The sequence below is a fragment of the Symphodus melops genome (genome assembly GCF_947650265.1).
Source record: "Symphodus melops genome assembly, chromosome: 18".
Taxonomy (NCBI): Eukaryota; Metazoa; Chordata; class Actinopteri; order Labriformes; family Labridae; genus Symphodus; species Symphodus melops.
In genome coordinates this window covers 900,407-927,906 of record NC_136708.1, presented here as the reverse complement: position 1 = coordinate 927,906, position 27,500 = coordinate 900,407, and the positions used below count along the sequence as shown (strand labels likewise).

At 48.6% G+C, this 27,500-nt stretch overlaps 6 protein-coding genes across 9 annotated transcripts in view; 3 read left to right on the top strand and 3 right to left on the bottom strand.

Moving 5' to 3' along the window:
• Window positions 1-2,797, top strand: part of LOC306839560 (E3 ubiquitin-protein ligase RING2-A-like) — a 4,198-nt gene extending 1,401 nt beyond the window's left edge. The window contains exons 3-7 of one of the 2 annotated variants that reach the window (XM_079368321.1): window positions 82-242; window positions 331-555; window positions 668-997; window positions 1,090-1,294; window positions 1,432-2,797. In XM_079368321.1, the coding sequence (XP_079224447.1) occupies window positions 82-242; window positions 331-555; window positions 668-997; window positions 1,090-1,294; window positions 1,432-1,593 (1,083 nt within the window). In that variant the 3' untranslated portion in view covers window positions 1,594-2,797. The remainder of the gene's footprint in view (window positions 1-81; window positions 243-330; window positions 556-667; window positions 998-1,089; window positions 1,295-1,431) is intronic. The other variant, XM_079368322.1, reaches the window with a different exon arrangement.
• Window positions 2,798-3,872: 1,075 nt separating this feature from the next.
• On the bottom strand, window positions 3,873-6,745 carry rps18 (ribosomal protein S18). Its single transcript, XM_079367784.1, has 6 exons — window positions 6,637-6,745; window positions 5,558-5,656; window positions 5,376-5,462; window positions 5,197-5,298; window positions 4,251-4,342; window positions 3,873-3,981 (listed from the first exon to the last, which is right to left on the bottom strand). The coding sequence occupies exons 1-6, from the start codon at window positions 6,721-6,723 to the stop codon at window positions 3,906-3,908; spliced, it is 543 nt and encodes a 180-aa protein (XP_079223910.1). The 5' UTR covers window positions 6,724-6,745; the 3' UTR covers window positions 3,873-3,905.
• Window positions 6,746-6,843: 98 nt separating this feature from the next.
• vps52 (VPS52 subunit of GARP complex) lies at window positions 6,844-15,555 on the top strand. Of its 3 annotated transcripts, none has more exons than XM_079367782.1 (20): window positions 6,844-7,039; window positions 7,684-7,762; window positions 8,002-8,054; window positions 8,540-8,615; window positions 8,912-8,979; window positions 9,121-9,296; window positions 9,381-9,531; window positions 9,624-9,724; window positions 9,805-9,937; window positions 10,199-10,256; window positions 11,284-11,417; window positions 11,869-12,024; window positions 12,133-12,251; window positions 12,369-12,492; window positions 12,589-12,684; window positions 12,966-13,073; window positions 13,440-13,505; window positions 13,657-13,768; window positions 14,019-14,137; window positions 14,497-15,555. In XM_079367782.1, the coding sequence occupies exons 1-20, from the start codon at window positions 6,941-6,943 to the stop codon at window positions 14,641-14,643; spliced, it is 2,175 nt and encodes a 724-aa protein (XP_079223908.1). In that variant the 5' UTR covers window positions 6,844-6,940; the 3' UTR covers window positions 14,644-15,555. The 3 variants fall into 3 exon arrangements, with proteins under 3 accessions (XP_079223908.1, XP_079223907.1, XP_079223909.1); XM_079367781.1 differs by having other exon boundaries at window positions 7,681-7,762; XM_079367783.1 differs by lacking the exons at window positions 14,019-14,137; window positions 14,497-15,555 and adding an exon at window positions 13,844-13,892 and having other exon boundaries at window positions 7,681-7,762; window positions 13,657-13,793.
• A 1,081-nt stretch (window positions 15,556-16,636) lies between these two features.
• Window positions 16,637-22,974, bottom strand: LOC306839220 (uncharacterized protein). The gene is made up of 7 exons (XM_079367780.1): window positions 22,758-22,974; window positions 22,166-22,209; window positions 21,209-21,565; window positions 19,555-19,645; window positions 17,585-17,763; window positions 17,440-17,487; window positions 16,637-17,352 (listed from the first exon to the last, which is right to left on the bottom strand). Exons 1-7 carry the CDS (start codon window positions 22,922-22,924, stop codon window positions 17,270-17,272), a joined length of 969 nt encoding a protein of 322 aa, XP_079223906.1. The 5' UTR covers window positions 22,925-22,974; the 3' UTR covers window positions 16,637-17,269.
• A 937-nt stretch (window positions 22,975-23,911) lies between these two features.
• Window positions 23,912-27,500, top strand: part of LOC306839460 (uncharacterized protein) — a 6,020-nt gene continuing 2,431 nt past the window's right edge. Inside the window, exons 1-3 of the mRNA XM_079368188.1 lie at window positions 23,912-24,237; window positions 24,902-25,252; window positions 25,339-25,455. Coding sequence (XP_079224314.1) covers window positions 24,204-24,237; window positions 24,902-25,252; window positions 25,339-25,455 — 502 coding nt within the window. The 5' untranslated portion in view covers window positions 23,912-24,203. The remainder of the gene's footprint in view (window positions 24,238-24,901; window positions 25,253-25,338; window positions 25,456-27,500) is intronic.
• LOC306839277 (uncharacterized protein) overlaps window positions 26,006-27,500 on the bottom strand; it is a 1,957-nt gene continuing 462 nt past the window's right edge. Inside the window, exons 1-2 of the mRNA XM_079367877.1 lie at window positions 27,486-27,500; window positions 26,006-26,775 (exon numbers count right to left, since the gene is read on the bottom strand). The exon at window positions 27,486-27,500 is cut by the window's right edge and continues 462 nt beyond it. Of these exons, the coding sequence (XP_079224003.1) occupies window positions 26,266-26,775; window positions 27,486-27,500 (525 nt within the window). The 3' untranslated portion in view covers window positions 26,006-26,265. The remainder of the gene's footprint in view (window positions 26,776-27,485) is intronic.

Below are 27,500 nucleotides of genomic sequence, written 5' to 3'. Positions count from 1 at the left end.
CGCTCTCAAGAGAAGCTTTACAAAGCAGACACCTGCTGTCCCGTGTGGAGATGATGAAACGTAATGTTTGTGTTTGTTGAGGAGGCCATAGTGGACGGGACGGAGGTGGCCGTGTCTCCTCGCGCTCTGCACAGCGAGCTCATGTGTCCCATCTGTCTGGACATGCTGAAGAACACCATGACCACCAAAGAGTGTCTGCACCGTTTCTGCTCCGACTGCATCGTGACCGCGCTGCGATCAGGGTGAGCTTCCTCTCTTTTTTCTTTTTTTTTTTTAAAGCGTAGCTCACAGTCGACATGACCTCACGCCTGCCCCCCCCTCCCCCCCCAGGAACAAAGAGTGTCCCACCTGCAGGAAGAAGCTGGTCTCCAGGCGCTCGCTGCGCAGGGACTCAAACTTTGACGCCCTGATCTCAAAGATTTATCCGAGCAGGGATGAGTATGAGGCCCACCAGCTGCGGGTCCTGGAGCGACTCAACAGACTCCACAACAAGGACGCTCTGAGCTCCAGCATCGAGGAGGGGCTCCGGCAGCAGGCCCGCTACAGGTCTGAGAGGTGGGTGGTGATTTCAGACGTGTTTTAAGCGAGGTGAAGGATGTTTGTCAGCTTCACAGATGATTTGATGAGTTGTGAACAGATCTGTGTCGTGGTCACCGCCTCTCTGCAGGAACCACCGGGTCAAGAAGCCCACTCAGGAGAGCGACAACACCACCTTCAGCGGGGGGGAAGACAACGGCGACAACGGCGACTCCCGCTCTCACCTGTCTCACGACTCCGCCCCCTCACACATCCCTCCCTCCCGTGGTCAGACCACCCCCGAGGCCGGGCCCAGCAGGAAACGCCCCCGAGCGTCAGACGACGGCTCCGGGCCAGAGGCGGACAGCTGCAGCCCCAACCCCCCGCTGAGACGCCTCAAGGAGGGGCCAGCCTCGGAGATCGAGCTGGTGTTCAGGCCACACCCACAACTGGTCCACGCCCAGGACTACAACCAGACCAGGTCAGACTGGACCGGATGCCTCTCTTCTGTTTGTTGTTCATTTTCCCGCTGTGTCCTTCGAGAGTCCTGAATCTCGTGATCTTCCTCTGCAGGTTTGTGAAGACGACGGCCAACGCCACCGTCGACCACCTGTCCAAATACCTGGCTCTGCGCATCGCTCTGGAGGACGGGCAGAGCAGCAGAGAGAGAGAGGAGCGAGCGAGAGAGGAGGAGGCGGCAGGAGAGGGCGCGACTCTGAACCACGTCAGCGAGAAACAGTACACCATCTACATCATGACGAGAGGAGGACAGTTCTCTGTGAGTAACAACCCAGGCTTCCATTCACGCAGCGCTACGGCGAGCATGAAGGGACAAAATAACACCAGCATCAAAAAACATCCTTTTTGATTACATGTCTCCCCCCCTCCCCTCTCTCCCCCCCCCCTCCTCCTCAGACGCTGAACGGCTCGCTGACTCTCGAGCTGGTCAACGAGAAATACTGGAAGGTGAGGAAACCTCTGGAGCTTTACTACGCTCCCACCAAGGACCAACAACAACAAACCCCCCAGCAGAAGTCTCCCCCCCCTCCTCCTCCTCCTCCACAGAGGGAGGGCTGAGGAGGAGCAGCGTCTGATTTGACCTCCTGAAGTTATGTCCACGTTTCACTGTCTCACTGTCTTTGTGTCCGCTCCGAGGCCGCCGGGTTTCTCTTTTTTTAACGTGCGTTATCGAGGCGGCTCGAACAAGAAGAACTGAACGAACAAACGCTTTGAACGTTTTATTACCGTAAAATCCAGAGTATCAGACGCACTGTTAAAACACGTGGCTGCGACGGGCTTCTGTCCGTGACGAGGTCATCAGGCAGCGCGTGCAGAGACACGGTGGCCTGGCGTTCTGGACTGATTGAAAGACGCCTCGGTTAAAGTAACCATGGCAACCAGCAGCTAACTGTGGCTGTTGTGAGACGCCAGACTGCGACCCTCTTGACACGACGGGGGCGTGGCGATACGACAGCTTTATGACATCACGCAGCGGTGCACCTCCTGCTTTGAGCACGGCTGCGTTCACGTCTCTAACGTGAAACCAAGAGGTGTGATTTATACTCTGGATTTTACGGTGATTTAAAAAGTCAAGTCGGACACAAAAGAGAATCTGCAGCTGGAAACGCTTCAGTAAGCCGTCCTGTTGATCACACTCACAAAAGAAAACGTTCTTTAACTTAACTTGAGGTTCGAGTTGACCCATTCATGGAAACGTTTGTATAATTTAATTTCTAAGGTCTTGACAGGAGCTCTCGGTCACTCTCTCTCTGTGAAATTCCAAGATGACGTTGTTGCCGTGGTAACGCTCTGCACCACAAATACCTGTTTAATGCTTAATTAACTCGCTGCAAAGGTTTGAACTGCTTTAAATACGACACTCATACTGCAACATCTGTGTGTAAGAATAAGGCTTCAATCCAGTCATCACCAAGGGCTGAGGAGGGCGGGGGTTCCCAGCATGCACTGGGGGGGGGGGGGGGGGGAGGGATTGTTCACATTTATTATTACATTTGTGATGGGACTCCCATCATGCAGCTTCATTATAAACAGTTATCTTATTCTGGTGTGGTTATGTTTGAGTTGTTTCAGTTTTTCCACTTTGTAACGTCCTTCAGCTCCTGATTCTCATTTAAAGGTCACATGATCTCCTCTTCTTCTTCAGGTGAAATCAGTGTCCTCGCTCCTCTTCATCATGTGTGTGAAGTGTGTTGTTGTAAATCCACTCTGATCCTGTATTTGATCATGTCTATAAACCCCTCTATTTCAGCCCTGCTCACAACAGGCTGTTTCTGTGTCTGTAGCTTTAAATATGTAAATGAGCTGTGTCTGACCACGCCCCCTCTCTGGAAGGGCTCGGGTGTACTCGCTGCTTTCTGGCTCCATGTCCTATTGTTTACGGTGAGAAGGCAGACTCAGAGGGCAGAACAAACACCTAGCTGTGGGAGTGTCACCCACCTGGGGGAGGGGCTACTGCCCTTTGTGATGTCATGAAGGGAACATCTCCAAGCGGCCTGTTTGAGCACACATTTTCTGAAGAGTGGAGCAGGCAGAAGACGGAGAGGATGGACTTTTCTCATCATTGGGGGGTTTGTGGACAGACGGAGACTTATTTATTTTCTTATTACTTTTAGTGTTTTGTTTTCAGACGGTTGTGTAGAAGAGAAATACTTTAAAAAAAGGCTGATTCCTGCCAATGTGTTCATGCAGTTGGACGGTGTGCGTTCCCGGCCCCCTCCTATATTGGTTGCCATGGTATCCAAGCAGGTGTGATTTTTACCAGAAGTAAATCACAGCTTGAAGTTTTGATAGCGTCCGCACTTATTCTCACGCACGTCCATGTTTTTCATCTGCAACATCCCTGAGGAACGTGTACGAGAGTTTGTCTCCGTCTGCCCTCACAGGAAGTAGTCCAATAAAGATGGAGCTTTTGTTTTTTAAACAGCAAATACCTCTTTAACAAGCTCCCGTCCACCATCTTTAAAAAGCCATGACCCTGCAGCCGCCCTCCCCGTCTTTAAGCACTTTATGTCCTGCAGCCAGAAACGTTTCCTGCCTTACCTCAGTTTGTTTCTACGTGACCAACAATGCAATGTGTCTTTTAGTGTCTGTAATATTCTTCATTCCTCTTTCACTGATGCAGCACAATAAAGCGAGAACAACCCGAGGCCTCAGTGACCAGTGCATTCATTCACGCTCTCTTCTCCACACGGCGTCCTGACTTTACACGCCACCGTGACGACGTGCGTGCTCTGATGAAGCTGCAGCACGGTCGTCATGTTTCAGGTTCACTTCTTGAATCGCCCGTCACCCCGAAGTAAAGAGTCAGTGTGAACACGCCTCTTTTTTTTTTTACAACTGTTTTATTGAAACAAAAAGGAGCAGGGAGTTTACTTCTTCTTGGACACACCGACGGTGCGACCACGACGGCCGGTGGTCTTGGTGTGCTGACCGCGCACACGCAGACTGTAAGGAGAGAGAGAGACACAATCAGACATGTTTACAGTCACATGCATCAGGATCTAACATACATCTAAAAACAGTCTAACAGGCGACTGTGTGGCTGCGTTCACACGCGTCACATTTCTTTATGGAGACGTTTTTAAACGTTAACCGACCTCGAGCTGCGTCTAATAACTTCATGAACCATTTTAACGGGGAATGAAGCAAACTGAGCAGCATGAACTCAAACGTCAGGTTGTGTTTCAGCGGTTAGATGTGTCTGCATCTCTTACCCCCAGAAGTGCCTGAGACCCCGGTGAGCCCTGATCTTCTTCAGCCTCTCCAGATCTTCTCTCAGCTTGTTGTCCAGACCGTTAGCGAGGACCTGAAACCACAAAAAGACATTATCGACCAACAGCCACGACCAAGTGTTCAAAGTCACGGTGAAAATCTGAGCGAATGAAAAACTAGGTGAGGAAGCGAATGTTCAGCAGCTGGAGAGAAAACGCCCGACACGGAGACTGAACTCGTGTTTTTACTTCACACAGTCCAGACTCTGAACCGTCACGCCTCGGTTCTTCTTCTCTTGGCTGAATCGACCTTCGTGACGGGTGGAGGAATGCAGACGCTATTTTGGCTGCATTTAGAGCAGAAGCGCTTTGATGCAAATTTGCATAAATAGGTGTCGAGGAGTTAACCAGGTAATTAACGCATCAAGAACCAGATCTGTCACCAGGTTGACCTGGCTGTTCATTTAACCACGAGCGCCAATAAGGTGACCTACATGTAACAGCTGTGTCAGGGCGTGTGGGCCAGAGCCTGAAGGGTGAACGATCAGGAAGCTTTTAGCGTTCTGAATAATGCTTCGAGTCACACGACTTCAGCCTGCCAAAATCTTCTTGGATGGTCCCCAAAACACTTTGAATAAGCTCACGTGTTCAGAGCCCACGCCAAACCTTTTCAAAAAATAACCACACATTAAGATCAGTCTGTTTGAGCGGCGTGAAAGTAGGTCAGTCTGAAGAGGACGCCGACATCAATCCGTGTGGTCGTCTGTCCAGCTAGAAACCGTCTCTGGAGCAGCCACAGCCAATCAGGAGGCAGCTCGTCTTTGCCTCCTTCAGGGAGGGAGATTTTCTGACCAATCAGAGAGCGCTGCCCTCTCTCGTCAGACCAGAGCAAACGATGTAGAGGTGTGAAAACGCCTTTCGATCATGAGCACGGTTCAGGTGAACCTACCTGGCTGTATTTGCCGTCCTTCACGTCCTTCTGCCTGTTCAGGAACCAGTCGGGGATTTTGTACTGACGAGGATTCTGCATGATGGTGACCACGCGCTCCACCTGACAAACACACCATCGTTAACAGAAAGAAGGACGACGACTGGGACGGAAAACTTCACTGTCAGCTCCTCTCTTACCTCCTCGTCCGTCAGCTCGCCCGCCCTCTTGCTGAGGTCAATGTCGGCCTTCCTCAGGACAACATGAGCGTAACGTCTGCCAACGCCCTGAGACGACGCGAGAAAAACACGATGTAAGACCTTCTATTGAACGTGCAGGTTAGAAAATCACTGAGCGCTGAACATTTAAAACAAAAACTCACCTTGATGGCAGTGATGGCGAAGGCGATCTTCCTTCTACCATCGATGTTCGTGTTAAGAACACGAAGAATGTGCTGGAACTTCTCGGGGATGACCAGAGACTGAAAACACAGAACGCACACACGTAAACAGCTGGACAGGAACGCCAAAAACTAAACGCTTTCCACACACTGGAGGAGACAGGCAGCCGCAGAACCGCCAGTATGGGCTTTATGACCACTTCATAGGCGTGCGTCCGACTCGGGGAGACTCTAGAACTTATTCCGACTTTGAATCTGCGTCTGTAAAACCGGTGTTTGGGCGCGTGCAAAGGGCTTTGAGAAGCGAGCTGAAGGCGCTCTGTGGATTCACAGCAGAAGAGGTCAATGTTGAATCCTGAACATCAACACTTTCACAGCTAACTACACTTAATATAACCCTTTAAAGCCTGAGTCTGCCATGATACATCTCTACACAGGAGGAGTACATGTCACAGATGCTCAGAGCATTATATTTCTGCACACGTTCAGAGAGCAGGACTTACAGTGTGCAAACATTTACAAGTCTGAGCTTCAGACCACACCATGAGATCCATGTTTTAACTGCATCTAGCAGCTCTACAGAAGCTAACACTACTCTGAACCCGAACTTTAAATCCCCCCAAAACACACTCCTCTGTCTGCGAGCACAGCAGCAGAAAATAAACACCATCCCTCTCATTTAAACCCTTCCACACCATGCTAACACCTGGGAGCTAACAGCTAGCCGTCTATAACTACAGGTGTTTATAACCTGCCCGCGAGCCGGAAACACTTTATTTCTAATTTAAAACATGACTAAAACATGAGTAACAGAATATTTAGAGGATAAATGGAAACATAGCACGTTAGCTGTAGTGAGTCGGTACACATCATCTCAGCGCTGGAAGTCATCTGAGACAAAACTTCCATTTCTACGACTAAAATGCCGACAATTCAACACTAATCCGCTCGCGTTAGTTTCAATTCGACACATAACGGGTCTAAAGGTGATCAAAGAGCGACATTAACGATGGATGATCGCGGATTTGAAACTATTCTGGCTTGATAAGAATTGTACTCACCATCTTGGAAGCGGGTTCCGTGCGAAGAGGAAGTGGCTCAGTTCTCGCGAGAGGTTGAAGGCGTCGGGGAACAGGAAAGCGGTCCATCCCTTTAATCTGTCCGATGAGAACGTTAAATTAAAATCAGCTGAATTTCATTGTGTTCATTTCGGCGCAAATAATTAGACGAAAACTCGTTTGTTTTTTTTGTTGTTTTTTTTTTTATCACAGTTTATGTATCGCTGTTGGGATATATGTTCGTTGAAAGTACCCGTTTCCGGTGTACAAGGAGGAAGTGTGCATTTGTAGTTTTTAAGACGTTGGCATGATGGCGGAGGAAGCTGCTTCATCGGTTGGAGCTGCTCTCGATGTAAACACAGCTGGGAAACAGACAGACATCGCCATGGCGTACCTACAGGACGAGGTGACGGCGTTTACTTTCTGTCTGGATGTTTAAATTAAATGTTTGATTTATTAACTGGTGAATCCAAACCCGTCGATGAATCAATGAACTACAACTATATAATAACGTCACAGCTTTAGATAAAAAGCTGGAACAGACGGTAATTACGCTTTTTCTAAAGCTGTGTTCTTTTAATAAGTCAAAAAAGTAACATCCGGTCACAGCACAGGTGAGTTCGATGACGTCAGTCACGTCACCGCCACTGGTTCTTGAAACTGTCAGGTGTGTTTTTTTTTCTTTTAACAGAACATTCGTGTAGAAAACCAGGTAATAGTGTGCTGTATCAAAAAAGCAGATTTACAAACCAATAAAAGTCTTTAGTTTTCTACCAATGGTTTTCTCGCCTCTGAATCTTTGATAATATTCACTGCATGTTTTTATTTTCTTATGACGTTTAAGGGATGCCTACTCTGTCTCTCATTGGCTGTAAATATCAGAGCATTTCAGAACATACCTTCTTCTTACTACACCATCATGTGAAAGTACTTTAACAACACTAACAGCCTTTTCTTTTTCTGTTTTGAAAACAGACCCCTCACCTTTGTCAAAAAAGCTCTCTGAAGCAGCAAAGTATTTGTTTAACTTCTTGTCTTTTTGTCTAGAAGACTGATGGAGACACGGCGAACCTCAACTTGGGTGAACTGGACCTGACCACGGACGAGTTTATCCTGGACGAAGTGGACAGTAAGCCGTGCATACAGAACGTTCAAAACACGTGGTTCAGATTTGCCTCCTCTGAACGGGACGAAATACTGTGTCGACCCGGACACAAACGTTTTAATTCCTAAAATGCATCATTGAAGTAATAACGTATCTTCTAAGCTTTAAAAGCGTTTATCAAAGTCGTGTTTTAGAAGACGAGACAGAAAGCATCCAGAGCAGCTTCAGTCTGAAGGGGATTTTTCTCTCTCTGTTCCCTGCAGTTCACATCCAGGCCAATCTGGAGGATGATCTGGTGAAGGAGGCGTTAAAGACGGTGAGCCCGTGTAACTCTGGGAGAGCGGTGAAAGCTGAGGGAGTGATGTCACACGCCAGTAAACGGCGTTTCAGTAACAAGTTGGCAACATGGACGCCTTTAGACGATAACAACACGACGACACGTCCTCACGGAGACATCTGAGGCCTCGCACGCACTAAACCACTTTTCAAATCTGAAAGGATTTCATAAATGTGACATCACAACGGATTATCAGTTCAGTGTGTGGCGTGCAACGAGATGGCTGACTCAGCACGCCACACACTAAACGGTTAATTCACCGACAAACAGAGTCCGAGGTCGAGCTAAATGTGGCTAGCTGTTAGCTCCCTGTGTTTTACAGACATGTAGTCTAAAGTTTTGCTCGAGCGGACATGTTGGATTTAAACTCAGAGTGCAGAGTCAGAGTTAGGGACGCTCGCTCTGCTCTCCCGGTGCGATCACTGCAGAGGGGACGAGTGGTGATGGTGCTGGTTCTGTTTCAGGGCGTGGACCTCCGTCAGTACTCCAAACAGGTGGAGTCGGAGCTGCAGAGGATCGAACAGGCCTCCATCAAAGACTGTATCCTCTCACACTGTTTTTGGTTCCAAATAGAGAAAAGACAAAGACATGAGCGGGTTCAACTGCTTCTGTCCTGCACGGAGTAAGACGCGTCTTATTAGTGATCTGATGTGAAGTGTGCTGTCCCACACGAGGACGTTTGTTTCCTCTTATTGTTTTATTTCAGAAACAGAAAACCAGGACGCCTTTAGCCTAGCGGTTAGCGCTCGCGCCCCAGAGCATGCACATCCAGGGACAAGAAATGTCCTCAGTGCAGGAGACAGACGTTGTTGTGTTCCTGAGTGTTCCCCTGTCAGACATCAAGGAGAGTCAGAACATCGCCCTGCTGCACAACCAGATCACTGCCTGTGACTCCATCCTGGAGGTAAGACGAGACGCCCTCATCCTGCTCCCACAATGCACTGCAGGATTACGGCTCTTCACTCGGTGTTTCCTTTAACCTCCTGCAGAGGAGTCACGTTCCAGGTGAGAGTGAAGTGAGTTGTTGTGTTGTTCCTCCTCTCAGCGTATGGAGGGCATGCTGAGCGGCTTCCAGAGCGACCTGTCCTCCATCAGCAGCGAGATCCAGACTCTGCAGCAGCAGTCGGTCAGCATGAACGTGCGTCTGAAGAACCGGCAGGCCGTACGCAGCCACCTCAGCCAGCTGGTGGACGAGCTGGTGGTGCCTGGAGCCATGATCTCGTGAGTGGAACACTGTGGGGGGGGAGGGGGAGGGGGGGGGGGGGAGAGTCTGTCTGACTGTGACGCTGTCCCGTGTCCTCGCAGCACCATCTTGGACAGCCCCGTGACGGAGCAGGACTTCCTGGAGCAGCTGCACGAGCTCAACAACAAGATCAACTTTGCCAAAGAGCTGAGCTTCAGAGAGACGCTGGCCTGCTCCGACATCCAGGACATCGTCGACCGCCTCAAACTCAAGGTCACGCCTCCAAATAACCCCGCCCACTTCATCAAAGGTCATGCTTTATCAAAACAAAACAAACAGAGGTGACTCTTTGTGTCTGTGTTCAGGCGGTGTCAAAGATCCGAGAGTTCATCCTGCAGAAGATCTACTCGTTCAGGAAGCCGATGACAAACTACCAGATCCCTCAGAACACTCTGCTGAAGTACCGGTGAGCACCGCTCCACAGAGCTGCTGGCACACTTCCTTTAGGAAGCACGTGTCAACACCCCTGTCATGCTCCTGTTCTAGGTTCTTCTACCAGTTTCTGTTGGCCAATGAGAGATCGGTGGCGAAGGAGATCAGAGACGAGTACGTGGACACGATGAGCAAAATCTACTACAGCTACTTCAAGTCGTACAGCAGCCGGCTGCTCAAAGTGCAGGTCAGCCCGCCGCTCGCACGTCTCCACAGCCAGCACGCGCTGCCGGTTCAAATCCCCGCAGAGTCTTGTGTTTACCCCGCCAGCAAGACAGACACGCAACGCACATCCACACATGTTTCAAAACAAAACACGACGTACAGCCTCAAGATCGGATTTTCAAAGACAGGCCCCTCCCCCTGAGAGATAACTCCTCCCCCTTGTTCTATATGTTTTGACTCCATCACAGCTGATCTGAAATCTGTTTGTTCTGTCTGAGTGCAGTACGAGGAGGTGGCCGACAAAGACGACCTGATGGGGGTGGAAGACACCGCCAAGAAAGATATCCTTTACTGTGTGTGTGTGTGTGCGTGTGTGTGTGTGCGTGTGTGTGTGTGTGCGTGTGCGTGTGCATGTGCGTGTGCGTGTGCGTGTGCGTGTGTGTGGGTGCGTGTGTGTGTGTGTGGGTGCGTGTGCGTGTGCGTGTGTGTGTGTGTGTGTGTGCGTGTGTGTGGGTGCGTGTGTGTGTGCGTGTGCGTGTGTGTGTGTGTGTGTGTGCGTGTGTGTGGGTCCAGTCCTGACATACTAAAGAACATCAACACTGAAAGCACTCAGGCTAATAAAGATAAAAACAATGAGTTATAGAAAAGCAACACACATTTTCCTTGTCAAATAACACAACCTTTCTCAATCAATAATCAGGATGGTCTCATGGCTTTGAGAACAAATACAATCTTAGTCTCTTTTTAAAACCAGTTTTTCCCTTGATATTACGAATCTGAACTGGAGGATTGTTCCAAAGCCCAGTTGACCAATAGGATCCAGTCCTCTTCACAGCATTAGACTGAGGCAGAGGTAAAGAGATCTGTCGACTATTAAATAAGCTGCTAATCTCACCAGAGCTCTGAACATGCAGGAGCTGCATAATAAAGAGTCCAATCATCTGCAAACATGCTCAGTGTTGAGTACAGACGGCATCATTAGTAAAAACAGTGTGTGTGTGTGGCTGACGCTAAAGGGTTAAAATCCTGTGGTTCACACACACACACCTTCAAAAAGCCAGAAAGTAGATCAAATATTTGGATTAAAGACAAAAGACACATCAAACGGGGACGTCCCCGTCCTGCCAGCTTCCTGCTTGTGTAAACCGAAAGGAGGTTAGCAGCACAGCGTGCCAAACGTCACACACACAAACACGAGTGGCTCGGAGAGAGAGAGGAGCTGCTCGGCCTCGTGCACATAGTTCTGACGAGGTGTGTCTGTGTGCTGCGGTCGTGCGTTCCAAGCTGACAGGAAGAATGTCCTGATTCGACCTCTGTGACCCGCTGACACACCGACGACTCGCTCGCCTCCTTGACTCCCCGCTGCAGGCTTTTTCTCCAAACCGTCTCTGAAGAGCAGAAACACCATCTTCACTCTGGGTCAGAGGGGGGCCATCCTGACCCCTGCAGAGCTGGAGGGGCCCATCCTGGTCCCTCACACGGCGCAGAGAGGAGACAGCAGGGTGAGAGAGTCCGTTTCAGACCACGATAAGAAAAACCCGATCAGAACTTCTTAACACCAAAAGGTTTCCTGTCTGTTCACCGTGGCCTAGTGGTTAAGTCTTGTGCCCGGTGTACAGAGGTCTCAGTCGCAGCGGTCGAGGGTTTGATTCCGACCTCGTACCTTTGCTGCATGTCACCCCCCCCCCCCCCCCCGCTCTCCCCTCCAGAGCGTGACCCGTCTCTCTGCAGCCGTCCTGTCCAGGTCGGACTCTGAGGAGAAGAAAGAGGTCACCTGAGGTCAAGGACAAAATGATGTCGATGGAGCTGCAGGTTTCAGGGAGAAACCAGGAAACGTCCCTCTGTCATCACTCAGCTGCTCCACACTGCCACCTGCTGGACTCAGCTCAGATGGTCTCTCTCTCTCTCTCTCTCTCTCTCTCTCTCTCTCTCTCTCTCTCTCTCTCGCTCTAGTATCCGTATGAGATGCTGTTTCGCAGCCAGCACTACGCTCTGCTGGACAACGGCTGCAGAGAGTTCCTCTTCCTGTCCGACTTCTTCATGGTGACCGGGAACTCCGCCCTGGACCTCTTCAACAGCATCATGGGAAAAACTCTCAGCATGTTCCTGGTAGGATCAGAGCGCGGCGGCCCCGACGCTTAAACGTGGTCACCAGTGGCTGCTCTGTGGTGTGTGCAGGACTCACCACGGTGTTTATGTTTGTGTGCGTCTCTGCAGAAGAGCATGTCCACGTACGTGTCCGACTGCTACGACAGCATCGCCGTCTTCCTCTGCATCCACATCATCCTGCGCTTCAGAGCCATCACCGCCAAGAGGACCATCCCGGCTCTGGACAAGTACGAGACCCCGCCCCTCTGTTCAAACCCAAATACACTGCAGGAAGCATGCAGAGCTAGCAGCAGGGCTAAAAGTGTGTGTGTGTGTGTGTGTGTGTGTGTGTGTGTGTGTGTCAGGTACTGGGAGGCGGTGCTGGAGCTGCTGTGGCCGAGGTTCGAGCTGATCCTGGAAATGAACATCCACAGCATCAGAAACACAGACCCTCAGAAACTGGGAGTACTGGACAGCAGACCACACTACGTAGGTTTAAACACACACACACACACACACACACACACACACACAGACACACACACACAGCTGTACACTCTAACGGTGTGTGTGTGTGTGTTTCAGATCACTCGTCGTTATGCAGAGTTCTCGTCAGCGATCGTCAGCATCAACCAAACGTTCCCCAACGAGAGGACCATCACTCTGCTGGGACAGCTGCAGGTACACACACACACACACACACACACACACACACACACACACACACACACACACACACACACCCAGTCACATGAATTAAAGTGCGTCAGGTCTGGAGTGTTGAGTTGCCCAGCGGCAGTAGAGCAGTTATGTTCTCACTCATTAAAGATAATGAGTGAGTTCAAAGCAGCCCGTGTCAGTCAGGTTCAGCCTCCAGCTCCAGGTGAGTGAAGGTGAAGAGAAGCAGGAGGAAGAGGCGGCTCATAAAAGTGTAAAGATATGAACGGCTGTTTGTGTTCCAGGTGGAGGTGGAAAACTTTGTGCTGAAGATGGCGGCCGAGTTTCCCTCCAGGAGAGACCAGCTCATCTTCCTCATCAACAACTACGACATGATGCTGAACGTCCTCACGGTGACGATCACACCTGTCACACCACTGATTCTCACCTCTACTTACATTTCATTCTATTTATTTATGGGACAATTTGTGCAACAACACTCCCTCCTTATGTTCACTGTGTGCATGTGTTCACACTGTTTACAGACTTACATCTTTAACTTACTGCCTCTTTAATTGATGCACATTTCTTTTCTTACTACCTCTTGATTACTGTTTTTGATGCATGTTTTTTTTCTATTTAAATTTTATTTTTGCACTGTGTGATTTTCTTCAGCTGTCCTGTTTTGCTGCTGTAACGTTTCTCAGCTCGTGAGATGAATAAAGGATCATCTCTTATCTTACACGTCCTCCTAACCTGTAGTTCTCCTGTTTGTCCAGGAGAGGGCAGCAGACGACAGTAAAGAGGTGGAAGGTTTCCAGCAGCTGCTGCTGGCCAGGACGCAGGTGAACAAAACTTCTTGTTCTGTGCGTGGCGTTGTGTTCACATCGTACCGTGCCTGAGTGCGCTCGCCGCGTCTCTGCTCACATCGTTAACGTCATCATGGACAGGAGGACTTTACATCTAAATCTGTGTCACTGACTCCTCCCCCTCCAGGAGTTTATCGAGGAGATTCTGTCCACCCCGTTCGGAGGGATGATCGCCTTCGTGAAGGAGGCCGAGGGTTTGGTGGAGAAAGGGCAGCTGGACCGGCTGAAGAACGAAGAAGGTAAGACTTCCTGTGGTGACTCGGCGTGAACGGGACGGTTTCACTTCACCGTTTACAGACAAATCAAAAGTCAAGGAGCAGCTCGCCGTCAGCCTCGCCGTCAGCCTGACATCAAAGAGTTTCACTTCAAATCACCACATCCTCTTTTTCTTCTGTTGTCACATTAACCACGACACACACAAACATCCACGCTCACATCGTGTGTGTGTGTGTGCGTGTGTGTGTGTGCGTGTGTGTGTGTGTGCGTCAGCTCGGATCACTCAGCTGGTTCGGGGCTTTTCGAGCACTTGGAAACAGTCGGTGGAGGCGATGAGTCAGGACGTCATGAGATCCTTCACAAACTTCAAGAATGGAACCAGCATCATACAGGTGAGCCAGACGAGGTCACGTGACCACACTTCTAAACGACCATATCATCGTACAAACGAAATAACATCAAGGCACGGTCGAGTCCCTGACACTTTAAAATCAGGTGACCTTTCCGTACCTTGTTACTGTTACGACCTCCTTAAAGGCGCAGTATGAAAATCCTGCCACCAGGGGGCTCCCAACCAAAACAACCACAGAAGAAGACGTGTAGACTGGAGGGGAATCATGGGAGTTCTGTCTGGTGTTTGGTGATTAAACTCCAGACTCGATACTCTGGGTCTTGGATCTGGAGTTGGGACGTGTGTGTGTGTGTGTGTGTGTGTTGTGTAACAAAGCATCACTTCCTGTTTCCTCCGCAGGGCGCCCTGACCCAGCTGATCCAGTACTACCACGGCTTCCATAAGATCCTGAACCAGCCGACCTTCCGCAGCCTGGCCGTCCGCTCGGAGCTCATCAACCTGCACCACCTCATGGTGGAGGTGAAGAAGCACAAGCCCAACTTCTAACGCCGCCGCCGGCTCCCCGCCCTGACGACGGCGACGACGATGATGATGATGGGTCTGTTTAATGACAAAGCAGACTGTTTGTTTGGGAAACAGGAGCACGATGTCACCTGAAGCCTGGAGGGGCCAAGTCCATCCAGTTAGTCCTCCTTCACACTGAAAATGAACAGAATGAAGCTGCACAGCTTCTGCTCATCAGCTCGTCTCACTTCTCCCACACACATCCAGTTTGAACCCTCCAGTGGTTTGTGCAGGATCATCCCAGACAGAGTCCTGGGTCCAAAAACCCAACAAGTACTCGATGAGCCTGACCTTTGACCTTCATCCTGCAGATTAAACATGGAGGAGAGCTCCCACTTTCAGAGAAGATCTTTGCTTCTCTTGACTTCCCACCTTTGCACGACTGCACCCGAACACTCGACCTCCTGCAAACAGCTCGGACTCTCCTGACTGCTGATTCGTCCTCGAGCACGCTATCATCACATGACACCACCATGGGGGGGGGGGGGGAGTAAAGAAGTTAAACTTTTATGTTTTCAGATGGCGTCCTTCAGTTCTTCTTCGAGCCGATGATGTGGTGTAAAAACTTCAAACAGCGGATCATGAATAAGGATTTAAATCTGAAGGATTTTCATTTAAAATGCTTTTCTCCGATGTGCTCATCATCCAGTTATTAGATATAAAAAGTCAACGAGTTCAGGCTCAAACTTATCGACAGATGGAGTCCTGACCGTCTTTAAACAATGAACACACGTGATTGTTTTATTTTCTGCAGAAGAAGAAAAAAACCTGCACTATTGAGAAACACAAAACTTGAATACTTGTTGTGTTTTTGTCCACGTGTTCTGAGAATGAACCTTACAAAGTGAAAGATGTTCTGGATGGTTCTGTTTGTGATTAAATACTTTAAATGAACATTCAAGTCATTTCTGACCTCCTGACGATGAAAGGCCTCATCAGTGTGTGAATGGATTAATACTGCAGCAGCCTCTACCATCAGTGTGTGAATGGATTAATACTGAAGCAGCCTCTACCATCAGTGTGTGAGTGGATTAATACTGAAGCAGCCTCTACCATCAGTGTGTGAATGGATTAATACTGCAGCAGCCTCTACCATCAGTGTGTGAATGGATTAATACTGCAGCAGCCTCTACCATCAGTGTGTGAATGGATTAATACTGCAGCAGCCTCTACCATCAGTGTGTGAATGGATTAATACTGCAGCAGCCTCTACCATCAGTGTGTGAATGGATTAATACTGCAGCAGCCTCTACCATCAGTGTGTGAATGGATTAATACTGAAGCAGCCTCTACCATCAGTGTGTGAATGGATTAATACTGAAGCAGCCTCTACCATCAGTGTGTGAATGGATTAATACTGCAGCAGCCTCTACCATCAGTGTGTGAATGGATGAGTTAATACTGATGGACTCTTTACTCTGCAGCAGCCTCTACCATCAGTGAGTGAATGTGTATGAATGGATGAGTTAATACTGATGGACTTTGCAGCAGCCTCTACCATCAGTGTGTGAATGTGTATGAATGGATGAGTTAATACTGATGGACTTTGCAGCAGCCTCTACCATCAGTGTGTGAATGTGTATGAATGGATGAGTTAATACTGATGGACCCTGCAGCAGCCTCTACCATCAGTGTGTGAATGTGTATGAATGGATGAGTTCATACTGATGGACTCTTTACTCTGCAGCAGCCTCTACCATCAGTGTGTAGGTGTGACCTGCAGGGTCAGAACACTTTGAGGGGCCAGAAGAGAAGAAACGTGTTTCTTTAATCAGTTTATTAGATTTTAATCATCAAACACTTTAAAGACTTCACTGAAACCAGAACAAACAGAAACATGTTAAAACTCAGAGTAACTTTAGATATCGTGCTGATATTGACAAGAACAGAATTCCTGTTTCATATTGGAATTCTCTAACCCTATAGTGCAAAGTCTTAATATTTGTAATATTGCAAACACAAGAAAACAACCATATTAGCTTCAAACATTTATATTATGCATTCACTACAGTCACAGAGCGGCCATTTTCCTCTTTCATCAAACTCAAGGTGGGGCGCTCAGACGCCGGCGGGCCGTCGTGACAGTTGAAATCCAGTGAACATGACGAACAGGTGTTTCATTTCCCTCCTGCTGTAAAGACAACTCGTCCAAATAACTCGAGCCAAATTTCAAAGTAAAACGTTTCACCGATTAGCTACGATAACGGCTAATGTTAGCAAAGCTACTTTCTAGGTAACGCAACAGATTTCAAAATAAAACCTTTGGATTTCATCTTATTGTTTTGTGTCCCAGAATAAATTTACTCCTTATTAATTACATTTTTAAAACACTCAGACGTTAGCTAGGACGCTACTGTAAGCTAATTAGCTTTCAAATGTGGTACTATTTAATTGAAATGATCTCAGTGGCTGTATGAATGCTATCACCCTTTAAATGAAATACGTTGTCCCAAAGCGATCGTCTATCTGTCCTGACAGACACACCTGGCTCATTTCTAAAAGGATCACAGCGGATGTTCAGGGACGACACGCTTCACAGCAGCTCTTTGTTAGTTAGTGTGCAAGCAGCGGTTTCAGTCGAGCGGTTGTTTTTGCTCCGTTCTGTTTCTCAGGACAGATGAAGACTTTGGAGTGTCGTGACGAGAGCAGACGAGAGGAGAAGAGCGGAGAGGCTGTGTTTAGAAGCTCCGGCTGAAAGACATCAGAGACATTTATTTTTCACTCATTCATCTTTGTGCTGTCTGGTTTCGTCTCCATCACCTGAGCGTTATTTCTCACCTGTTGGTTGTGAGTTGTCTTGAGTGCTGGGGAGTTTGTATGAGTCCTCTGTGAAAGAGAGGACGGTTACAGCACACAGTTAGGACGTGATCAGGAACGTTTGAGACCTCGGCGGACGCAGCGGGAGGCGAAGCGGGTGACTCACCTTCCACGGAGAGCTGCACGGTGCTCACAGCGAGGCCGTGCTCATCCAGGACTTTGTAGAGCCCTTCATCTGAGTGCTTCACATTCTTAATGGTCAGCTCCTCCCTCAGTGGATGTTTCTCCAGACGCTGACTGCTCGCATCGTCCTTCATCCACAGGTCCGTCCAATCAGAGCTGTTCCTGCAGAAAACAATTAACGAGGGTTACAAATGAAGTTCATTAAAGCATGACGTGAGATCTGCCAGAACGATAGAAAACACACCGACGACTGAGGAGACGAGTGTTCGTCCTCTGCAGGAATGATTTTATAGCTTCAAAGAAAGAAAGCATCATCAGCGTGTTAAAGCTTCAGGAGCGTTTGGACAAACGTGTGCTGGAGGGGAAGAGGCCAGAATGAAAATTGGAAATGAAGACCAGTAACAGAGTCACAGAGAAGTCAAATGTATACCCCCCCCCCCCCCCCCCCCTTATATCTGTTTCTATTCTAATATCTAATAAACACCCAAACATCCTGATTTCCCCCCTCTCATGTTTTTGTTTGCAGGTGGATCTCAGGGCTGATGATCGTCTCTCTCCACTTTAGCCGCATCGCTCCAGCGCCACCTGGTGGCAGTGTTTCTATCACAGGCTCTGCAGGAGGTCTCTGAATCAGACGCCGGGCGGTTCTTCTCAAAGCTTCTGGAGCATTTCCCTGGCGCTCTCCTTCGTCCCTCTTCAGAGAGGACGCTGCTTTAATGACCATCTCTCCACAGAACGTGAACTCAGTGAACGTGAACAGCCTCCTCAGTATGGTCACAAATAAAGATCACAGGCATGCAGTCAAGCACATAGCATGATGTCGCTACATCGCCCCTTCTAGCAGGTCACATGACCTCAACAACTCACCCGCGTTACCGATTCAAGTCTGCGATGGGACGCCTCCGCCCCCGCTTCCTCCGAGGCCACCGGTGGGCTCCGTTCTCTCTGCCCTCTCGGCCCACACTCAGTCTGTGAGGTCCGTCATGGCAGCAGGTGATGAGTGTGACCTCCTCTGTCTGACAGGTCACACAGGAGAGCATTCTGTAGCATGGACAGGCTCCGTTTGCAGGGAGGCATCGTCTCTCTCTTCTCTCTGAGCATGCTCCGGCTTCCTCCCACAGCTCAAAGACAAGCTGCTGGCTGCTGGCGTGTGGGCGACTGATTAGGGAAGCTGTGACAGCTGGAATATCTCACAAACGGTTTATTGGTTTAGATAAAGGACGGCGTGCTGGAGGGACGGACGGATCTTCAACGCCACGGAAGGTGAAAGTCTTGAACAGTTCGTCCCAGTCTGTCTCTCTGACGGTAGGCTGCTGGTTGGTGCCACAGTTGACGAGAGGCTCACGTCCCCTCTGTGAGCCACCAGCGAGTTAGCTGCAGCACGCTGGCGCCATCTGGTGGTTTCCAGGACATGAAACACTCAGTAGATCACACATGAATGAGCCTGTTTCCCTCTCATCTGTTTGTGGTTAGTCTGTGCTCAGTAAGCTCATTGGATGAGTCAGCAGCAGCCTGCAGTCTGTGTTAGTCTTTGTTAAGAGTGCAGCCAGGAAACAGAAAAGACATGATGAGAGGACGTGACGGGACAAGAAGTGTCACGACACGATGACGGCGTGCAGAAGAAAAGGTCGTTTGTAGGCACAGAAACAAATCCTCACGAGTGCAGCCGTCTGATCTCTCATCAAAATATTTCACAACACTAAATAACAGCCGCTGGTGTTTGTCAGCTTCCTGTCCAACAGGAAGTCGCCCAACGTCCAATCACTGAGCTGTATCCACGCCTAAACTCACCTGCTGCGCTCTCATTGGCTGGAGGAAGCACACCAGCTCTGTACGAATCAGAAACTAGCCTAATGTGCCGCCTGTTACTCGTCAGGTGAAAACGTGTGATGAGATATTTGGATCTGACATCAGACAGACACACTCGCTGAGATTTGAGTTTTCACGGCTCACCTGCCCTGGAAAATGACTCGGACAGAGTGACTGGTGTGGAGGTCCAGAACCAAGTCCTTGCCTGGAGCACGAGTCTGAAGGGACTTGTGATCTGAGAAGGACAGATAAACATTCAGTCAGGAGCCGAAGGAAGACGAGAGAGCAGCAAAGAAAACAAAAGAAAAAAGAGGAGGAGCCAGGCGCCTGACGAAAAGAGAAGGTCACGTGTCGGGGTTCTTTCACGTGGCGGACTTCAGTCACATTCAGACATTCTGATGTTTAAATGACAGAAGCAGGAAATGACACAGCTCAACAGGGACCGCCCACTTTATCAGGCAGCTCTGGATCCTGGATCCTAAATTTCCCCCGTTCAAATCCTCATTTCACAAAATCCTCTTTAACAAGAGCTGTCAAGCCCGTCACCATGACAACCAGCTTCCCTAAATACTCGTGACTATAGTCCATTTGATCTGTGTTTAAATACCGTAAATTCCGTACTATTGAGCGCACCTGGATATAAGCCGCACCGGCTAAAAATAAGTAAATAAATGTATTTGTACATATATAAGCCGCACTTGATTATAAGCCGCAGGTGTCCACGCTATAACAAGAGCTATTTACACAGACGTAGGCTACCGGTAACATCCGCAAATACTGTAGCGTCCGTACGGACGTTAAAGGAAGACGAGAGCGTTCAAAAAATAACTTTTAATAACCCGATCACTGTCGGCCGTGACCACGCCGTTTACAGCGGAGAGCAACATAACTTGCCGTAACAATCCAACTCTCTCCCCCAGCGTTCTCTCATACAGCCACTCAACACGTTCTCGCTGGTGCATTCACTGACTCTCCACATAATCGGAATTATGAACACATTATCAACTACTGACTTTACAACATGAACCGTTACAATACGAAGCCTAGCCGACGGTGTCTGTAACACGGCTGATGAAAAAGATGACCGTAATATATTTCACAAGAAAAAGTCCATCCATTCACTGCCTCAGAATGACTTCATTACTCACTTCCTCAGTCTCTGTTGTCGCTGTCAGTGTCATCTTAACGTGCAGCAGCTCTGTTAGCTTCTTTGACAGCCAGGTCGATCGCCTTTAACTTGAAAGCTGCATCATATGTATTTCTCCGTGTGTTTTCCATCATGAGGGTGCGTGCATGAAGCGCAAAATGACTGATATTAAGATCCGACGTGACGAAGTCAAATGTTTTTGCGGCAGAAGCTCATTGTCCCCCAAGAAAAATCCATGCATTAGCCGCACCGGAGTAGAAGCCGCAGTGCTCGAAGTGTGAGAAAAAAGTAGCGGCTTATAGTCCGGAATTTACGGTAAACGGTAGAGAGTTATATAAAACACTTCTTGTCAAAAGTGACAGGTCTATTGTTCCATAGCCAATGAGATTGCAGGATTGTATAATCCTGCAATCTCATTGGCTCACACATAACAATAGGAACAATAGACCTGTCACTTTTGACAAGAAGTGTTTTATATAACTCTCTAACGGTCTAAGACTGTGTTCACATTTTTCTTCTGGTGTTTAAGAACTACACTTCCCACGATCCTTTGCAAATGAGGCTGATCTACCTTCTGGTTTGTGTGGTGTGAAGATATAAATCACAGGCCGACACGCAGCGATGAAAAGAAGAGGACAGGAAGCAGCTCACCGCTCACTAACAGCTTGACGCTCTGAATGAACACCCGTGTTTTAGTGGACCACGCTCCATCCACCACCATGAAGCTCTCGTATCGACCCATGTCCATCAGCTGGACGTCCCTGATGATCAGGGAGCAGTCCCCGGACCCCAGCCTCTCCTCCAGGACCTCCACCCGGCCTTTGAACCCGGGGGCCTCAAACTTCTGCTCGCCCAGCTGCTCGAACACGGTGCTGGCCGGGTTCTTCCACTGGATGTGACAGGCGGGCAGCTCCATGTCCTTCTCCCCCAGGCGGCTCTTCCAGCTGCAGGGAAGCACCGCCTCTTGTCCCACCTTGGTGTTGACAGGCTGGGGGAGGGAAGAGGAGTCTGAAAGGAGGAGAGGCATAGTTTATATCAGTCGGCCTGTCAGGGCTGCAGATGAACATGAGCCTGCATGGCTAAATGAAGGTGCACTGTCCCTTTAAAGAGCAGAGTGTTTGACTTCCTTTGAGTCCCACAGTGTGGTGGTGAAAGATTTGGATTCTTTTAGACGGTGCTGAGGAGAGAAGTCCCGGGTGGATTATGAAGGATTACACTGCAGCGTACTTGTGTTTGCAAAGTGTGCAGACGTTTCCTGATACGAGGTTGGATGGTTGAAAACAAAGAAAGGACCTGAGAGTGGAAGCAGACGACTTGTGTTTCTGTTGCCATGGTCTCAAAGAGGCTGAGAGATGGTTCAATGTTTACTAGAATCTTCTTAAAGTTTCTGGTATCCTGACGACCCTTTAACATGTTAAAAACGTTAAAAGACTGGCTCCAAAATCCCGTCAGGTCCCAAAATAAATATAACTAAAGTAAAGGTTTAATAATAACACACAGTTCACCGTCCGACTTAAATCACAGCGACTTTTGTTTCCACCTGTTCGGATCTGATCAAACGTGTAAAGTTTCTGTTGAAATCAAGCGTGAGCGTGAACTGATACTCACCAACTAAAGTCCCAAGCAGGAAACAGAGGAGCCGTCTGAAGAACCTGGGAGAAAACATGAGAACCATGAGAACCATGAGAACCTCTCTGGTTACAGAACACTCTTCACCTGATCTGCTGCAGCATCAGGACCAATCAGCAGCTCTGACACAAAATCACAAATATCTCCACCTCATGTTGTTGTTTCTAACCTTTGATAATGAAACATGAATAAGCAGCTGATCCTTAGTTTAGTTTCTGTTCTGGCAGTATTAAGGGTGAAATCTGACGTCATCACTCGTGGGACTTATCAGTAACTCCGATAAGTTTCGTTTCTGGCCACCTGTCTGTGTGTTTCCTGAGAAACGGAACTGCAGCAGTCACAGAGTCCTGATGAGCTGCAGCAGCTCGGGCTCACATCAAACCGACTTTATGTTCTGGAAATGTTTCAGTCCTGCACAATATGAGCTGATTCACTGACGACTTACAGAAAACTGACTGAGGGCAGGACTGTGCATGCTTAAAAAAAAGAAAATAAAAAAAACGGTGAAATGAGTGAAAAGAAGCTGAAAGGAATAAAAGTGTAAAAGACAAAAGAAGACATGGAGTCTTACCTTGAGTGTGTGATTGTTCCCATGTCAGCTGTTTGGTCTTCTAGCTCAGTCCTCTTCTCCTCCTGGCTGCTCTCACACTGATCCCTGTCACACTCTCTCTCTCTCTCTCTCTTCATGAGCGCAGCGCCACTAAGTTTCGTTTCTGCTCCTTCAGTCAAAGTGCGCATGCGTCAACAGCGGGATAGGCTAAACTTGTTGTATTTAATTACAGATTCAATCTAACAACAGTTAAAATGCAGAGAATGAATTCCAACATGTGCTGTTTATCTGTCTCATTTCCTTTAAGAACAATCGAGAATCTTAAAAACTAAATCTGAGGGATTGTTCTCACACATGGAGGGCCTACATCCATGGTCAAGTTCTTTAGGAGACCGTCGGGAGGTTTCCTTCTGTCATTGCAGACAGCCGCTGCTGTGGTTCAAATCTGTAAGCCCTCGTAAGGGGGGGGGTCTAGGCTGGTCTGGAGTCCCAAGCACTTCATGATTAGCTCTTTCTAATCCTGTCACTACATCATTACAACCTCAAATATTCATATTACTTCATCCATGGCGTGAAGGTGTCCCAGTCTGTGAATACACACACACACACACACACACACACACACACACACACACACACTGATCCGGTCTCGGGATCACTCAGATGGATGGAGAGAGGCCTGAGAAGAGGAGCTCAAATAAACACATGGATCCATCCTCCTCATGTTTCTGTAGCCCAGATTTATCTGGTGACGTCGAACATGAACTCTAAACTGGATGTTTCAAACATTTGATGCTTTGAACTCTTTTGTGCTTTGTTTGGTTCTGGTGGTTAAAGTTATTATTGTGAAATGTTCTCAGGGTTCAGAGCAGCAGCAGGCGGTCACAAGGTGAGTGGGGAACCCCCAAAACCACCAAAGTGTCAGTGTGGTTGTCTCTCTAGGACAGGGTCACCGCAGCGCCTCGTCAGGGTCCTGACACTCAGCACAATGTGATTCTGATGAAACACCACAGTGTGCACTTTCATATCTGCACTCATCTTCATCACTGAGACATTTAGAGACCTCTGAGCAGCACTTTAAACTCAATCTGTGTTACAGACATGAAGCAGTGAAACCTGTACTGATTCAACCCTCACGAGATGCTGCACGCGCCTCATTTTGCTTTGTTTTGGTTTTTGACATTTGCTGCGACCGTTTTCATCAGAAACGAAACCTAAGGACTGCGCATGCGCGCTGCAGCCTCATCAGTTTTGTTGCCCACAATGGGAGAAGTGGAAACCTAAGTGTTTGTTAAAAGACAGCGGTCTTCCTTGTTCTTGTGAAAACAGACATTGGTGGTCTCTGCGGAGTAAAAGCCCCCCCCCCCCTCACTCCCTCACATTCACACAGCTCGTGCACACTCACTCTGTGTCCTCGTGCTCCTGCAGCTCGAGCGCAAACCACCTGGAGATTATCATAAATAAACTATGGCAGGTGTTAAATGGATCATCACTTTGATTTGTAAGTTATGTTTTTACTTTGGCTATCTCATTATCAAGGGCGTTTCCAGGACTTTCAAGGGGTGTGTGTGTGTGTGTGGAGAGATTCCAGGACGTTTAAACTGTATTTCAGGAGGGATCGTTTTACATTATTATATTTTATATATATATATATATATATATATATATATATATATTATATTATATTATATTGTTTGTTTGATTGTTTGTTCTGGTAACTTGAACTGGTCTGCCACATCCTGCACACATTGTTCACATTGCACAAATATCTATTCATTCTCTCTCCGGGCAGCTTTGGTTAAATAATGTCTCCAAATCGGATCTTTGTTTGTTTGTTTGGTTGTTTGTTTGTTTGTTTGTTTGTTTTTTTCAATCGATAATTTTGTAGAACTTGCAGAATCGAAAAATAAGGTATGAAACATTTGAATGACTTTGTGCGTCATTAAGGGTGCTGTGGTCAGACTTTCTAAAAACTAAAAATACTGAGATCAAGTCTGCAGGCGTTGTGCTGCATGTTAACACCTGTACCTGTTACCTCTGGCTGTGTGTGTGTGTGGGGGGGGGGGGTGGGTCCAGAGACGGGTCGTCCAGAGACGGGTCGTCCAGAGACGGGTCGTCCAGTGACAGTCAGAGACACATTCACTATTTCTCCTCACCTTCCTCAGATGCTGCAGTTCACCTGTCCTCAGCCTCACCTGTTCTCCGTTCAGCCCTCGTGGTCCAGCCAGGTCAGAACGTGTCTCTGAGCTGTAACCTGACGCTCAGCAGGGAGATCACCTGGTACCTGCTGCGCTCTGATCAGCTGCAGCCTCTGCTGACGGTCGCCATGGGAACGTTTGGTACCCGTGCTGTGAACTTCCACGCTGCAGTCGACAGACGGAGACCCACGGAGGACAATGGATCTGAAACTCTGATGATCCTGCAGGTGGAGGACGAGGACGCTGGGCTTTATTTCTGCTCCGGGCCGTGTGCAGAACATGTCTGTGTCAGCAGAGGGATTCACCTGGCTGTTCATGGTAAGACATCTTTACTGTGTGTGTGTGTGGGGTAGGGGGGGGGGAACACCTGGACTTCATAGACTCAGTAAGACGTGTGTCTGCAGGAGCTGGAGGGGGGTCTGCAGGGCTGCCATGCTGGACTCTGGGGATCTGTGTTCTTCCAGCTGCGCTCGTCTCCTGTCTCCTCTTCATCGTCATCGTCATCGGACTCCTCTGCTCAGGTGTGTCTTTGTCTCTGTGAGGACTGAAGGTCTTTATAAATCTAAACCCCACCTGTCATCGTAGCTACAATGAGGAAACCACAGAAACGTTTTGTGTGTAATGAGGAAGAAAAACAATAATCACAGTCTGCAGAATTTCCCCTTTTTAAACGACACTTTCAACATATTTCATTGTTACTTCAAAGGAAGCTGCAGTGGTTATCTCTGTCTCCTCTCAGTGAGGAGGTTGCTGGTTTGAATCCCTGTCTGACAGGAGCCTCTCTGTGTGCATGGCGTGGCTTCTCTCCTCCCACAGTCCAATCACACGCTGCTTACCTGCTGACTCTGAACTCGCTGTAGGTGTGTTTTTATCTATCAGCGCTGTGATTGGCTGGAGGACAGTGCAGAGTGTAACCCCGCCTCTCGCTGGACAGTAGGTCACTTCAATGCAGTACGGCGTTAAATTAAAACAATCCCACTTTGCACCACTAGATGGCAGCATTAATCAACCTTCACCTGGTCTGAAGAAGGAATCACAAGCATACAGGACAAACAGCAGAGGTTATTTTATTCATGACTCATCGTTTAAATCATCACAGCCCAGACCTTCAAATACACGCACAGGTCAAGAAGACGTCTGAGTTTGTTCAAGCATGAGGTCGCGTTAGGTCCAGGTGAGGAGGAGAGCAGCTTTATGTTCCTGAGGCTCGGAGAAGGTGGAAAACTTTAACCAAAGTAAAAGATGTAAAGAAAAGGACGTGAACCCAGGTCAGAGCATTTTTTAGTTTTGAAGCACATCCCAAACAAACGGAGGAAGTGTTCCTGCTGATCTTAAAGCTGCTTCAGCAGCAGGCCGTAGGGTCGCATGGACTCCTGCACCATGCCTCTGGTCTGCACGTCGTTGAAGCCTTCGGGGACGTAAACCACCCACACGTCCTCTCTCTGACACTTGTTCCTCTTCTCTGGGTTGATACGGTTCTGGAGGACGACTTTGTACGTCTTCCCGTCCACCTCGGACTTGAACGTCTTGCAGTATTTCTCCGCCATCTTGATGTCCGGCGTGGAGTACACCCCTCTTCCTTTCGTCCCTTCTATGACCAGAGAGGCGGCGGCGGCATCCAGGAACGTGGGGTCATCCTTGGGGTCTCCGCCGCGGGTCAAGATGACGCCCAGGGAGCCGTCCATGTTGTATCCTTGGTACGAGACAGGCCAGGCGTGCGTCCCCGTTCCGAGCCAGCTGTCGTCCCCATCGTACTTCTTGGTGACCTTCAGGGCGACGCGGTTCCACCCGCAGGGACGGACGTACGGCTCATTACCTCGCAGGAACTTCGTGTTACCGTCCTGGAGGGGAAAGAGGGGAGAGAGAGAATGCTAACATGCTACATGCTAATTATAATGGATAAATGAATTAACTCCTCCTCTTCCTCGCCCGCTTAAAACCTCCCTCCATCCCGCTCGCTCTTCGTCACTGACTAACAGGGAAGTCAAGATACCTGTGGGCGTGTCCAGACTTTCCTGACTGGGCGGGGCTCACCTGGGGGCGCTGACTCATGCAGTATTATGCAGTGTTATATACCAAGTAATGATCTGCACTTTTCCAACATCGAAATCTTCTTCGCTTTAATCCTTCGAGGACTCAAAACAAAAATGTGTAAAGTCACAATTTCAGTCATCAGAAAATTGTGTTGAGACTCTAACACGCCGTCGACGCCGCTCTTTGATGCTCAGGAAGTCAGACGTGCTCAGTGACTCATCACAACTCAGAGAACAGACGTGATTAACTTAAGTCCCGCCTCTGAGGAAGTAAATAACCAATCACAGTTTGAGGTGGTACCTGGGGGGACCAATCAGTCCTTTCCTCACTTCCTTGTGCTCTCAGTTTTTATTTCCTTTCCTAAATCCCTTCCTCCCTTCACTCCCTCCCTTGCTGGCTTGAGTCCAGCGTGTTCTGTCGGCATCATGTTTCACATTTTGCTCACATATTGAACTGTCTGCTATGAATCATGTGTGCAGAGGAATGTCAGGTCACATGACCTCCTTTGTCCTCTCACCTTGACGTTGGTGAA

Coding starts and splice junctions, on each gene's coding strand:
- rps18 (XM_079367784.1), bottom strand. CDS start 6,723: ATGGACCGCTTTCCTGTTCCCCGACGCCTTCAACCTCTCGCGAGAACT. Junction 4,343..5,196: donor AGGACGGCAAATACAGCCAG/GTAGGTTCACCT, acceptor TTGTGGTTTCAG/GTCCTCGCTAACGGTCTGGA. Junction 3,982..4,250: donor GGTCTCAGGCACTTCTGGGG/GTAAGAGATGCA, acceptor CTCTCCTTACAG/TCTGCGTGTGCGCGGTCAGC.
- vps52 (XM_079367781.1), top strand. CDS start 6,941: ATGATGGCGGAGGAAGCTGCTTCATCGGTTGGAGCTGCTCTCGATGTA. Junction 12,493..12,588: donor TGGACAGCAGACCACACTAC/GTAGGTTTAAAC, acceptor TGTGTGTTTCAG/ATCACTCGTCGTTATGCAGA. Junction 13,769..14,018: donor CCGGCTGAAGAACGAAGAAG/GTAAGACTTCCT, acceptor TGTGTGCGTCAG/CTCGGATCACTCAGCTGGTT.
- LOC306839220 (XM_079367780.1), bottom strand. CDS start 22,924: ATGCGCACTTTGACTGAAGGAGCAGAAACGAAACTTAGTGGCGCTGCG. Junction 21,566..22,165: donor CCTGCTTGGGACTTTAGTTG/GTGAGTATCAGT, acceptor TCCTCCTTTCAG/ACTCCTCTTCCCTCCCCCAG. Junction 19,646..21,208: donor CGTCAAGCTGTTAGTGAGCG/GTGAGCTGCTTC, acceptor TGTCCTTCTCAG/ATCACAAGTCCCTTCAGACT.